Below are 12,436 nucleotides of genomic sequence, written 5' to 3' on the forward strand. Positions count from 1 at the left end.
GTTGTTTATATTGTTTATTTTTTTTATATTGTGTATTTTTATACTGCTTAACCGATTCTGTACTCTTGCTGCTGTGCAATGCAAATTTCCCCACTGAGGGATCTTATCTCCTATATTGGATAATGAGTGTTAAGGTGACTATGGGGGTGTTATATAATGTCCAGAGGGCTCTAATAATGGTAAATGTCAGATTTAGAAAGTTAGTACCAGGTTTTGTATGTGGCAACTATGAAAAATACCCTTAATATTGAATCCTACTTTGCAGAAATTCACTGATCACCATTGGGTCTGGAATCAATTCATCCCAATAAACGACTGATTAGTGCCCAGTCAATTTATTAGACTTTTTTTCTTTTTTTTGTATGTTTTCCAATAAAACTGCAGCAGAAAAAACTGTGATTAGATCACCTGTGTACCAGCCTTCTGCGACCACTGACACGTGTCCAAAGACTTCGGGCTGTCTGCGTGATGGTCCTCCTCCGTGGCAGTCGCAGGGACTTGAACGGTTCCCGGATACAAGCCAGCACCCCCGCCTCAGCGGGCTGGCCCAGGTATTCATGGGAGATGTAGTTTATCCTCCGAAGCTGTTTGCTGTAGTACTTCCTCAAGTCACACAACTCCTCCGCTGCAGTATTGGAAATAACGGACGCCCGGGATGGGGAGCTGGATGCCGTGGGTGAAGACACCACATAAGTTCCGTCAGCGTGGGGTTTCCTTGTCGCTCTTTGAGGGGGGGTGGATTTGCATTTTGGTACGTTCATTTCAACGTCCACCTGAAAGACATGTTGGGCCATAACGTGTGTCCCCTTGTCTTCAGTTTGCCTGGATGGGTCCTTGTGGGCTTTTGGTTTCTGCTTTGAAGGGGCAATGGAGTCAGTGACCATATCGATATTCTCCTTACTTGAAGGTGAAGCATCCTGGAAGAAACAAAAAGTGTTATAGAAGAACTTGAAAATATGCTGTTGCATCAACCACATATAATAAAATGTCAAGAAAGACCTTTATACATTTAGGGAGAAGATATCACACCCAGAACCGCCATTGTGATCTTTATGATGATTTATGATCATTGGCTTTCTAACAAATTTATACTTATTGAACTTCATAACACATCTGTTAGATGTTGCGACATTACAAGATAATTTCGGAAAATATTGTAACATTTTGTCGTACTGTGAGAATAAATGTGTCCATTTTAGAGCTGTCAATCCATTAAAAATATTAAATCACAATTAATCGCATTGTCCGTCGTTAACTTGTAATCCCAGTTAATCACAGATATAATTTTTTTAATCTATAATAAGTAACAATGAAAAAACGGTAAACAATTTGATACGCAATTACAGTAAACCTCGGATATATCGGACTCGGATATATCGGAACTTCGCTCACAACGGACAGATAAAAAAAAACCAAATTTTCTGTAATGCATTTCCAATAAAAATTCATTGCATATATCGGATTTTTTATAACGGATTTCGCCTATTTCGGACAAAATCTCCAGTCCCGTTCCAATGCATTTCCATTAAATTTCCCTCGCATATATCGGATGGCCGCATCGTGGCGCTCCGATTCGCCGAATCGTGACAGGCCGCTATACGACGTCATTTGCAGCGTTTGCAGCGTTGCCTGCGCGTCCAGGTACATTGGAAACATAGTCAAGGAAGTGCCTTTTTATAACGGATAAAATCCCATTTACGCATATACCGGATATAAATCCCATATATGCGTAAAACGGACATTTTCCGGTATACGCATATAACGGATTTCGCTTATATCGGACAAAACCAGTGGGAACAATTGAATCCGATATATCCAAGGTTTACTGTATATGAAATTTGATGCAAACTATATCAATTTGGGAAATATGGCTCATATTTCCAAAATGTATATCCTTCATCCTTAGTCATTATTATAGATACAAAAATAAAAATAATACGCATGGAGAAAACCCACCTGCACCTTCTTGTCTCACAATGTACTTTTTGTACTTTTATATTTTTACACTTTTTCTTTCACCTCATATTTGGTTCCTAATGCCGATACTACGTGGAAAGCATAAACAGAAGATTTGTGGACCTTATTGAGTACTAATGTGCATATTTGATTAGTACACAAACTTTCTGAAAAACAAGTCCAGGCTAGTACTGGTGGATGATGCTAAATTAAATTAAATCTGATGTTCCTGTCCCTTCAGTATAGGTTTTCCTATGATACAACACATAATAATAATAATAAGATCAATTTTTCGGTTGACAGCAACTGATTAATTTGTTTCAGAAAACTGTTTTTGACGGCCAAACAAATGACAACCTGCAGCGCTTCGGAATGAATTGTGTTCGATACAAGATGAGGAAGCATTTATCAAAGATTTACAAAAAAAAACCACATTCCAGTATCTGTAGATTGCCATGCCACGAGCAGAATAAAAGAATGATAGACTGTACTTAGTCAGCTTCTCCTCTGGGTGGGATTGGGTTGTGCTACTATGTGAGGTCTGCCTTGACTTTCTTGGACTTTCTTGGGGTTTCTCCAGCACTCTCAACTGATCTCTTTAGCACTTGGGTCTTTCCCTGGTCTCCCGTGGTATTTACCTGTTGGCCATTAACAACAGTCTTTACCTGAGAGGGCTTAAACTTGGCTGAGGGCTGTGGACGATGTGGGAATCAATCAAGAAAATAGCTGCATATGTCCATCCACAGGATTTCAAATCCAAAAGGAGGGATTCTCCTTAAACGGCATGGTCCCGAAGGGAAACAACATGAGGTATAAGGATGATTGCTAAACTGAGCATGTGATTTCAAGAATAATTATCACTATTCAGAGACTTTCAAATGCCCAAATATATACTTGATTCCTCCAGTACTGTAATACCACTACAGAAAAGGCAGGGGTGTCCAAAGTCTGGCACGCCGTATTACATTATTACTTATAGCTTCAATTACAATTAGTCGCTGTTCCTTTATTCCTATTGACTATTTGCACCCATTGAATGTCGTCCGCCATCACAGTGAAAAATAAGTTCTCCTCCCATTCCGTGTGGAAGTGGTAACTTTTTGGCTTCGTCCTTCGTCCCCATTCATTTTGAAACCCTTAAGTTTAGAAAAAATTCACTGGAGGCTAACTAGTTAGCTTGGTAGCATGTTCGGTTTAAAGTGGCGTGTCCTTGCAATGATCCCAGAGCCTGCGCAAACAAAGAATAATTCTGTCTAGTGTCCACAGGGCTCGAATAATTGTAAAAACAATATTTATGGTGCAACCACAAAAATATTAAATTTATTAAATATTGATTTCTAAAATTCCTAAAATTCACATATCGAAGTCAGGTCCGGAACCAATTAACTGTGATAAAAGACCACGCCTCTCCTCGTTATCACAACCAAATAGTCAAAATATACATTCACAGCGCACAGTTGATTGCTCAGTTTAGCAATCCCTCGCCAAGATGATCTCCATTTTTGGAAAAGTTATTTGCTACCATCAGATGGAGGTGCTCCATGCTGAGCTAACTGTATGAATATTCCTCTACTGTAAATTACGTGACGCAAGTCCTTTCATTGATGATTAAGCAGTATGGCGGCCGACTGGGGCAAACATGCAGCAACGTCCAAACGCTCCAAAAACCACATCGACACCATAAATTAAGATTAAGATTGTTTCATCTTTCATTTATAATCGAGTATTGGAGTTCCAACCCCACATTGCGCAGATGTCAAAACCCAATCAATCAATCAATGTGGGTGATGATTTTCGCGGAAATTTGTAACTACATATTTTGATTTTTTTTTGCACGATTTGTGTGACTGGACTGCACGGTGGTCGAGTGGTTAGCACGCAGGCCTCACAGCTAGGAGACCCCAGTTCAATTGCGGGTATCTCTGTGTGGAGTTTGCATGTTCTTCCCGTGCATTTGTGGGTTTTCTCCGGGTACTCCGGTTTCCTCCGACATTCCAAGAACATGCTAATTCTTTAAGGTTAATTGGCCAGTCCAAATTGGTAGAAAATGAATAAATGAATGAATATTTGTGTGACTGCAGAATTTGTAATTTGCAGCATTTACCCATTGCATTTGTTTTATGTTGTTTGTGTATTTTTGGTTTTGTATCATTTCTGTGTTTGGAGCATTTGGAACGTTTCATTTATGTTGCGGTAACGAATGAAATGTCACTGAATGCAATATTTTCCTAATAAAACACAGCAATAAACAAACACATAACAAAGCATTTGATTCAATGGTGACTTACCTTAAGATGTTCTAACGCACACATTAAATGCCAGAATATTCTAACAGACACTAATGAAAGAAACACTATAGCCACTGGGAGAAGGAAGAAAGTGGTTAGAGAAAATGCAACAAAGAGAACGGACTGAAATCACTCATTTGTCACAAACAGGAGAGCTAAAGGTAAAGAAGGAGCATGAAAATCAGAGCCAGATATTTATTCCCTGCGTCCTTTTTAAAGACAACCGAGCTTCTCTAGTTCTTGTTAGAAAACTGCATACAATTCTGATAACAGAGATCATATATAACACGTTCTCTGCATTTTGAGGCTGTGAAATAAGGATTTGCCATCTGAGGAGGTCGCACTGGGTGTGCTTTGCTAAATCAATTCAATATCTGGGACTGATTTTGCTGAAAAATAACGAAATATAATATAACGTTCTCTACACTGAAGCAAATAAATGGTCATGCATAAAGTAACACTTGACTAAAGCAATTCAAATGACACTTATTAAAACCTACCCCTGAATGGTGTGCATATGTTGCACGCATCTTCATGCTCAGCGTGTGAGTGGGGCTCTTCAGCAGGGGCGCTTTGCGGCCCAGTTTTAAGTAGAAGTGAGTCGTGTATGGAGTAAAACTGAAGTCCTCCCTGATTGCGACACACAGAACAATGAAAGATGGGATTTCAAAGTATTACACATCATCATGGTGCCTATTGAATGGCACCATTGTTATGTTTTTAGGCTCTTTTATAGCTTTTATGTAAGGTCCTACAATGATGCATGATGACTTGTATGTACTTTAATTTCATAGTATTATATCATATTCTATTCTAGAAGAGGGTATTCTAAACAGGGTGTTACATTTTCATAGTTACAGGATTAAGAAAACATTCAATTTTGGTGCAGAATTTAAAATTCTGTGATTTTTGGAGGGCTAAAATGCCTTAAAAACTTAAAAATAGTCAATGCAAATAAATGTAAAGCTATGGTCAAACCATTTTCAATGGCGTCACCTTAATTCAAACAAGCTATCAGACTGTACATTCCACATTTCCGTTTCTCCGTCTCCATCCATTACTATTATTTTTTAAAACTCCCCATAAGATAAAAAGTAACCTGAGGTATTCGTGGAGCAGCAGGTGGATGACCACATCCTCAACCTGTAACCGAGACAGAGTGGTGGTCTCGATTAACTTCCTGCGCTTGGCGGGGCCCTTCCCCATCCAGGCCTCCACCAACTTTAGAGGCGTCAGCTTCTCCTGCATGGATGCTGCCAGCTCCAAAATCTGCACCACTTCCTTGGCATGTTGGGTAATATCCACGGTAAGGAAGTCTGAAAATATCGACATGGTAGTCAGACGATAACAGGAGGGCGGTATTACAATTAAAAAAAAAAAAAAAAAAATCATAGCCTATTAAGTTACTTCAGTATAGGTTTTCCACTGATACAAATACATAGTTTTGAGTTATAAAATATTAAAATTTTTAATCAGGGTACTTGCACCATCTCCTATGTTAATTTCATTAACTCGCATATTAATCTTAATCTGATCTACAAGGCCGCCCGGAGGTATGAATACAAATGTTATTACCAGCCAAGTACAAGGGAACAATCCTTTGAAAAATATGAATGAATACTGCCGCTAAGTAAGAGGGGCTTTGCCTGGATTTTATCAAGACTTTGCGATCTTCCAGGTCCTCCCCCCCCGAAGAGATGGATTTCACACAAACCTTTTCCACTGCGGCAAGCATCACACATGCTGTTGCATCCTACGTCATCCCACACCTCGTCAAAATGAACAGCCATGACGGAGCGGCGACACCTGGCAACGGCAAGAAAAAGATCCCGTGAGGCTTTATGGGATTACGGTGTGAAGTCCTGAGAAGGCGCGACAGTACCCGACAGTACCCGACAGTACCTGTCCACGCTCTGGCAGTAAGACACCATCTGCATCAGCTTCTGTTGACCCACATTTTCCATCACCACCATGGTGCTGATGCGGAAGATATCAGCAAAACCAAAGTAGACAATGCAGTCTGCTGGTCGATCATCTCGACCTGCGGAGGAAAAAAAAGACTTCTGGCATTTTTTTCATGACTTATTAGTGATCTTAGTGCGTCTACTGTACCTGCACGCCCACTCTCCTGATAGTAATTCTCGATTGACTTGCTGATGGTGTGATGGATGACGAACCTGACATCGGGCTTGTCAATGCCCATGCCAAATGCCACCGTGGCGACCACCACCTGGTGGCACCAACACTCATATTAAACTTTATAGCACTTTAAACATACAGTGGAGATGGAGAAACTATAGAGAAACACATTTAATAAAATAAATATGCACAAAACAAGTCAAACATTGGTTGTATTTTTTATTTACCATATATTACTTTAATTGGTATTTGTTTTGTATTTTTTTATTATTAATAAACAATAATAAATGATTATGTGATGCACTCAATTGTAATCTGATGCATGTTCAAATGAAATAAAACCATTACCATTACTATAATATTATTAATAAATACTTTGGACAAGCTGTATGAGACCCACTTTTGAATCCGGACCCACCAGTTGAGAATCCCTGTCTTTAAAACCCTTCAGACCCAAAGTGCATGTGACATATTTGCGTCTGTCAATCAATAGAAACGCAGGATTTGGATGATGTCAGCACTTCTGGTTCATGATTGGTTCCCAATGAGCCAATCACAATCAAGAAATTATGTTTCACATCTGATCCTTGCATAAAAGCCGATAAGATGATCATGGCGGAGTGGATTGAAAGATGCAAAAATCATCAAAAATGAGAAAAAAAACATAACCAAAAAAAACCTGTCCACTTTATTTTTATGTGTGGAGTAAAGGAAGCTAATTTAGTTTAGCTTATTTTACTAATATTATTATTAGTATTTTACTTTTATTTTACTAGCTTATTTTTTTTTTGCCCAGCAAAAATGCATGTCTGAAGAGGTTTTAAGCCACTCCTTTGTTGCCTTGGTTCTATGTTTCGGGTCATCATCATACCAGAAGACCCACCTATGACCTACCTTCAGTGTTCTGGCTGAGGCCAGGATGTTCTTATCCAAGACTCTACACTTCAGAGGTTCGGTGTCTGGCTTGTTATACTTTTGAAAAAGTTTTCTTTGCCTTCCGGATTGTTTTACTTCAAGTACATTCAACTTAAAAAGTTTCACTTCAGTGTCTTGTCTGAAACATCATAAATTCCACATACCTGGATTTTGCCAGAGGTCCATTTGTGATGAGTACGAGACTTATCATCAGGTTCCATATTTGCATGGTAGGGATAGGCCGAGATATTCCTTTGTCGGAGTTCAGCAGACACGGAGTCTGCATCCTTCTGAGAGAACACGTATATGATGCCTGTGGTGGAAGAATACAATTATTTTTATTCCCTTCAAATTCACAGCTTGAATTATAAGCCTTTTTGAGGGTTGCTGTGGTGGAGTATTCACGCTTACCTGACTGGTCCTTGTATCGGTTCTTAATCAGTGAGGCAATGTCATTTATTAATGTGCTGTCAGAAGATTTAACACGAACCTGGGAGACAAAAAGATGCTGAGATTACAACATGGTCGTTTGTTCATATGTATCCTGGGATGGACTGGCGACCAGTCCAGTGTGTACCCACATGAGTATTATCCAATACCATATCAAATTGTGCAGGCGTAAACAAGTGATGTACTTTAATCTTATCTTCTTAATACACTTAAAATTAACTAGAACAGGGGTGGGCAAACTTTTTGACGCGCGGGCCGCATTGGGGGGGGGGGACTATATATTTTACACGTAACAGTCCACCTGGTATTATTGTATCTGTAAAATTGTCATGCAATCTGCTATTATTATTTATTATTTTACATTTATATTTAAATATTTTAAAAATAATAAAATATTATAATAATTAAAATAAAATTAAAATAATAATTATTATATTATTATTATGTAAAATATGCAAATATAACAATATTATTATATATAATTAATATAATAATTAGCATTAATATAATAAATATAATAATCATAATAGTTATAATAATAATATAATAATTATTATTTGAATTTTTATTATTATTATTATGTGCTTGTGTCTCTTTTTTCAGGAGCACTTTGTAAACAACAGACCATGTCAAACAACGAAATTGATACAACCATCAAAAGGTTGGCTCAGGCCATGATGCCAGGTTGTATGTTGACTTTAAATTAAATACTTTTGAAAGATTGGACGGGCCGTATTCAAACACTTGGCGGGCCGGATGTGGCCCCCGGGCCGTAGTTTGCCCACCCCTGAACTAGAACGTTACCATAACCATAAACTATTTTCATATTTTAAACTCTGTGAACTACAGTTTGTCAGTACTACATCCTTGAACCTAGTTCATTGGCTCAATGGGAACATTTGGTTTCAGCAGTATTGCTATCACGGCTACTAATACCTCATAGTAGAGATTGCTTCGGTTGAAGGAGGCCGTGAGTGTGATTGGCTTTGTTACACACAGAATCTTGCCGCAGTCTTTGAGGATGCTGCTAGTCGCTGTGGCTGTGAGCCCAATCAGTGGTACCTTGGGGAACTGCCTCTTCAGGATGCCTAAAAGTTTGTAATCTGCAGAAGGTAACACATACGCCTTTAACTCACTCAATCACAGCACTTTTTCCAAAAGCCGTCCCTATCGGTACCGGCCATTTTGGATGATTTTGACAGATTTTTCAAAACACACAGAATATTGTGTTCTAGGGTTATAGAGACATGGTATGTACCAAAAAAAGGTTTCATCAGAAAGATGTTCTTTAGTAATCAGCAGTAGAAGAGGCAAGGCAAGTTTGAGCAAAATACTATGAACTGAACTATGAACCATATAAGGAAGTCCACCTCTCTATGATGTCACAAAGGAACGGTTTTACCACGCCTTTGGAAACTGAGCGTTATGAGCCATCCCAAACATCTTTCAGCGCTCACTTCCAAATGTGCAAACCTCATTGTCGCAAACTTTGGCATCATTTAACACAAAAATACAACATTCTAACTACATTTATAGGTCAGAAAAGTGGGAAAAAAAGCAGAATGGGCCCCTTTAAAAATGCATCAAACATGCTCTCTTCTATTGTAGAGTTGCATCATCACCTCTCTGTGCTTCTCGTGCAAAAAAGATGTGTAAATATGTCTTTGGGAGCAAGCGGTCAAGTTGAAAAAAATTATAAATATATCTTTGCAGGCAAATGAGCTAATTGTACAGCTTAATGAAAAAAAAACTACAGTAAACCTCGGATATATCGGATTCAATTGTTCCCACTGGTTTTGTCCGATATAAGCGAAATCCGTTATATGCGTATACCGGAAAATGTCCGTTTTACGCATATATCGGATTTATATCCGGTATATGCGTAAATGGGATTTTATCCGTTATAAAAAGGCACTTCCTTGACTATGTTTCCAATGTACCTGGACGCGCAGGCAACGCTGCAAACGCTGCAAATGACGTCGTATAGCGGCCTGTCACGATTCGGCGAATCGGAGCGCCACGATGCGGCCATCCGATATATGCCAGGGAAATTTCATGGAAATGCATTGGAACGGGACTGGAGATTTTGTCCGAAATAGGCGAAATCCGTTATAAAAAATCCGATATATGCAATGAATTTTTATTGGAAATGCATTACAGAAAAATCGGTTCTTTTTTATCTGTCCGTTGTGAGCGAATTTCCGATATATCCCAGTCCGATATATCCGAGGTTTACTGTACTTTCTAGTTTCCTTTTTGACATTTAGAAGCCCTTACCTGGTCTGAAGTCATGTCCCCACTGGCTGCAGCAGTGTACCTCGTCCACAGCGATGCGACTCAGCAGAGAGGCATTGTTGGCTTTCTCCAAACGAGACATAAACATCTTGCTCTTGGCAATCTTCTCCGGAGTCACATAAATCATCTTAAATGGGGCCTTCTTGTCAATCATACCAGCCATTACTGCCTTAGAGTGTTCCTGTAAAGAGATAAGAAGTATAACTGGGATTTGGTATGGGTGCCTTTCTTTTGATTTCACTGCCTATTTCTAAGGGACGTGAAAATAAACGGGTTCCAAAGTATTACCTTGCCACTGGAAGCATTCAGCATTACTGCTGACACCCCAATGGACTCCAGGTACATGATCTGATCCTCCATTAGTGACACCAGAGGGGTGACGACCAATGTAAAACCTGCGTGCACACACACGTTCTTCAGCCATGTGTATTCCAATGACATACCCGATTATTGCATTTCATCAATTGTGGGATGTGTTCTCCGATTTCAGTGTACCGTCAGAACAAATAGCCGGGAGCTGATAGCAGAGGCTTTTTCCTCTGCCAGTGGGCATCACAAGAAACAGATCTTTCCCTGCCATTGTCAGGTTGATGGCCCTCAGCTGCAGGGGTCTGAATTTGGACAGCTGGAACGACTCTGTTAGCTGCCGAGTCACATCCGGAGACCACGCAAAATCTGGCAAGGTGATGGACATGAGGAAAAAAATTAAAAGAAATATTTTAAGTCAATAAAAACAATAACAGAACATAAAATAATACACTGAAAGTAATAAAATAAGTGTCCTTTACAGAGCAAACACTATTGAGGGGTACATAACAATATTACACAGTGCATTATCAGTATTAACCCATCCACTGTTTTTTTCCATTTGTGGCGGAAGCAGTGATACCAATGAGATACCCTCTGCATGTACTTATCATATAGGTCTAAAAACACCCATGCAACAAATATTCTGGCCACTATTGAACCAATACCATCCCAAAAAATGCTACTATAATAACTACATCTCCTACTTTTTGCTGAATTATCAATAGCAGTCAATCCTCAACATATGTTTAAATGAAGGTCAGAGCAGGCTGCGTACCTGTGCAATCATATTGCTCCATTTCCTCCTTGTTCATGACTGAACCAGCTTTGGAAGACTGGCTTGATGAAGATGACGCAGACGCAGATTCACAGGCATCTTCCAGTTTGCACAGCAGCACATTCTTACGGGAAGTCAACTCGGATTTCTTCTCACGAAGCTCCGCGATCTGTAGCTCCACCAACTCAAGCTCTGCCTCCACCGACTCCAGCTCTTTCTGAACATCTGGAAAGGAACATTTCACAATGATATTATTCATCATTTAATTGTGAGAGTAGTTATGTATGGTTTGTGTTTTATGTGTAAACAGCTTTAATACCAACAGCCTAGTACCGTGTATACAATGCCAGCCAGGTCTTGCACCTGCAGAGACATCCTTTGAGGCTAACACCTCCATTGTTAATTATGTCTCTCCCTCCCTTTCTAGTAACTCCCCTGTGCCCTTATGCTGTTAACCTCCATTATGTGGATACTACAACACAGACTCACCATTAGTGGGATCATCCATGATAATGATGAACGGAACTATTAGATGTATAAATAGAATTCCTGCAACACATAAAATGAATGTTATTTTGTGAGGTATTTATTTATTAGTTGTCTTCAAAACCTGAACAGTTCAAAACATACACATTTACATTATTTACATCAGCAGGTTAGTGTTTTTTCCTCCTTTATTATACAGCAAACTAGCCAGGCTAACTTCACTGAGCAGGAGTCAAAGGCAATGCGCACGTGAACGAGGAAATTAACTATTACCTCATCAATTCATATTCATACCCACTTACTGAAGCACCGCGTCGACATTTTATTCAACTACCAAAGCAATTAGTCGAGGAATAGCCGATAATACTGACCATTCAAACACTATTCACACCGCTTTCCTTGTTGCTGAACCCACTTTCACGGTTGCTATGGTTCAACATTTGAGTACCCTTGTGGTTCTGCCAAGTCTGCCCTGGGTTTTGTCTCACAGGTTATCAATATGCTTTATTTCAACGCTAATAAAGTTTTTTAAAAATCAGCCATTTTCTTAACAGGTACAGTAATTACTTAATATGTATTTGATATAAAATCAACCAAGGCCTTAGCCATAATATGGAAATGTTAATATATGACGTGCCTGACAGCGTCAATGAAAAAAAAGATAAGCATTCAGTGTTGCATTCAAGAAACACATCGTTACAAAAATCCGAATCTCTTTAGAAATCTTCTCAACAAATATATTACAACTTAGTACATCAATTCATTAAATCTATAAATATATTATACGTTATACGTTTATTAATTATATTGCATTTGTATATTG

General features: G+C 39.0%; 1 protein-coding gene across 2 annotated transcripts; it reads right to left on the reverse strand.

The window, feature by feature from the left end:
- Positions 1–319: 319 nt before the first annotated feature.
- recql (RecQ helicase-like) lies at positions 320–12,181 on the reverse strand. Of its 2 annotated transcripts, XM_058068797.1 has the most exons (16): positions 11,985–12,173; positions 11,617–11,676; positions 11,128–11,352; positions 10,539–10,718; positions 10,332–10,438; positions 10,026–10,224; positions 8,685–8,851; positions 7,710–7,788; positions 7,463–7,611; positions 6,357–6,474; positions 6,147–6,285; positions 5,959–6,050; positions 5,344–5,560; positions 4,745–4,874; positions 2,448–2,594; positions 768–917 (listed from the first exon to the last, which is right to left on the reverse strand). In XM_058068797.1, exons 2-15 carry the CDS (start codon positions 11,633–11,635, stop codon positions 2,487–2,489), a joined length of 1,929 nt encoding a protein of 642 aa, XP_057924780.1. In that variant the 5' UTR covers positions 11,636–11,676; positions 11,985–12,173; the 3' UTR covers positions 768–917; positions 2,448–2,486. The 2 variants fall into 2 exon arrangements, with proteins under 2 accessions (XP_057924779.1, XP_057924780.1); XM_058068796.1 differs by lacking the exon at positions 2,448–2,594 and having other exon boundaries at positions 320–917; positions 11,985–12,181.
- Positions 12,182–12,436: the final 255 nt, after the last annotated feature.

Source organism: Doryrhamphus excisus, chromosome 3 (genome assembly GCF_030265055.1).
Source record: "Doryrhamphus excisus isolate RoL2022-K1 chromosome 3, RoL_Dexc_1.0, whole genome shotgun sequence".
Taxonomy (NCBI): domain Eukaryota; kingdom Metazoa; phylum Chordata; class Actinopteri; order Syngnathiformes; family Syngnathidae; genus Doryrhamphus; species Doryrhamphus excisus.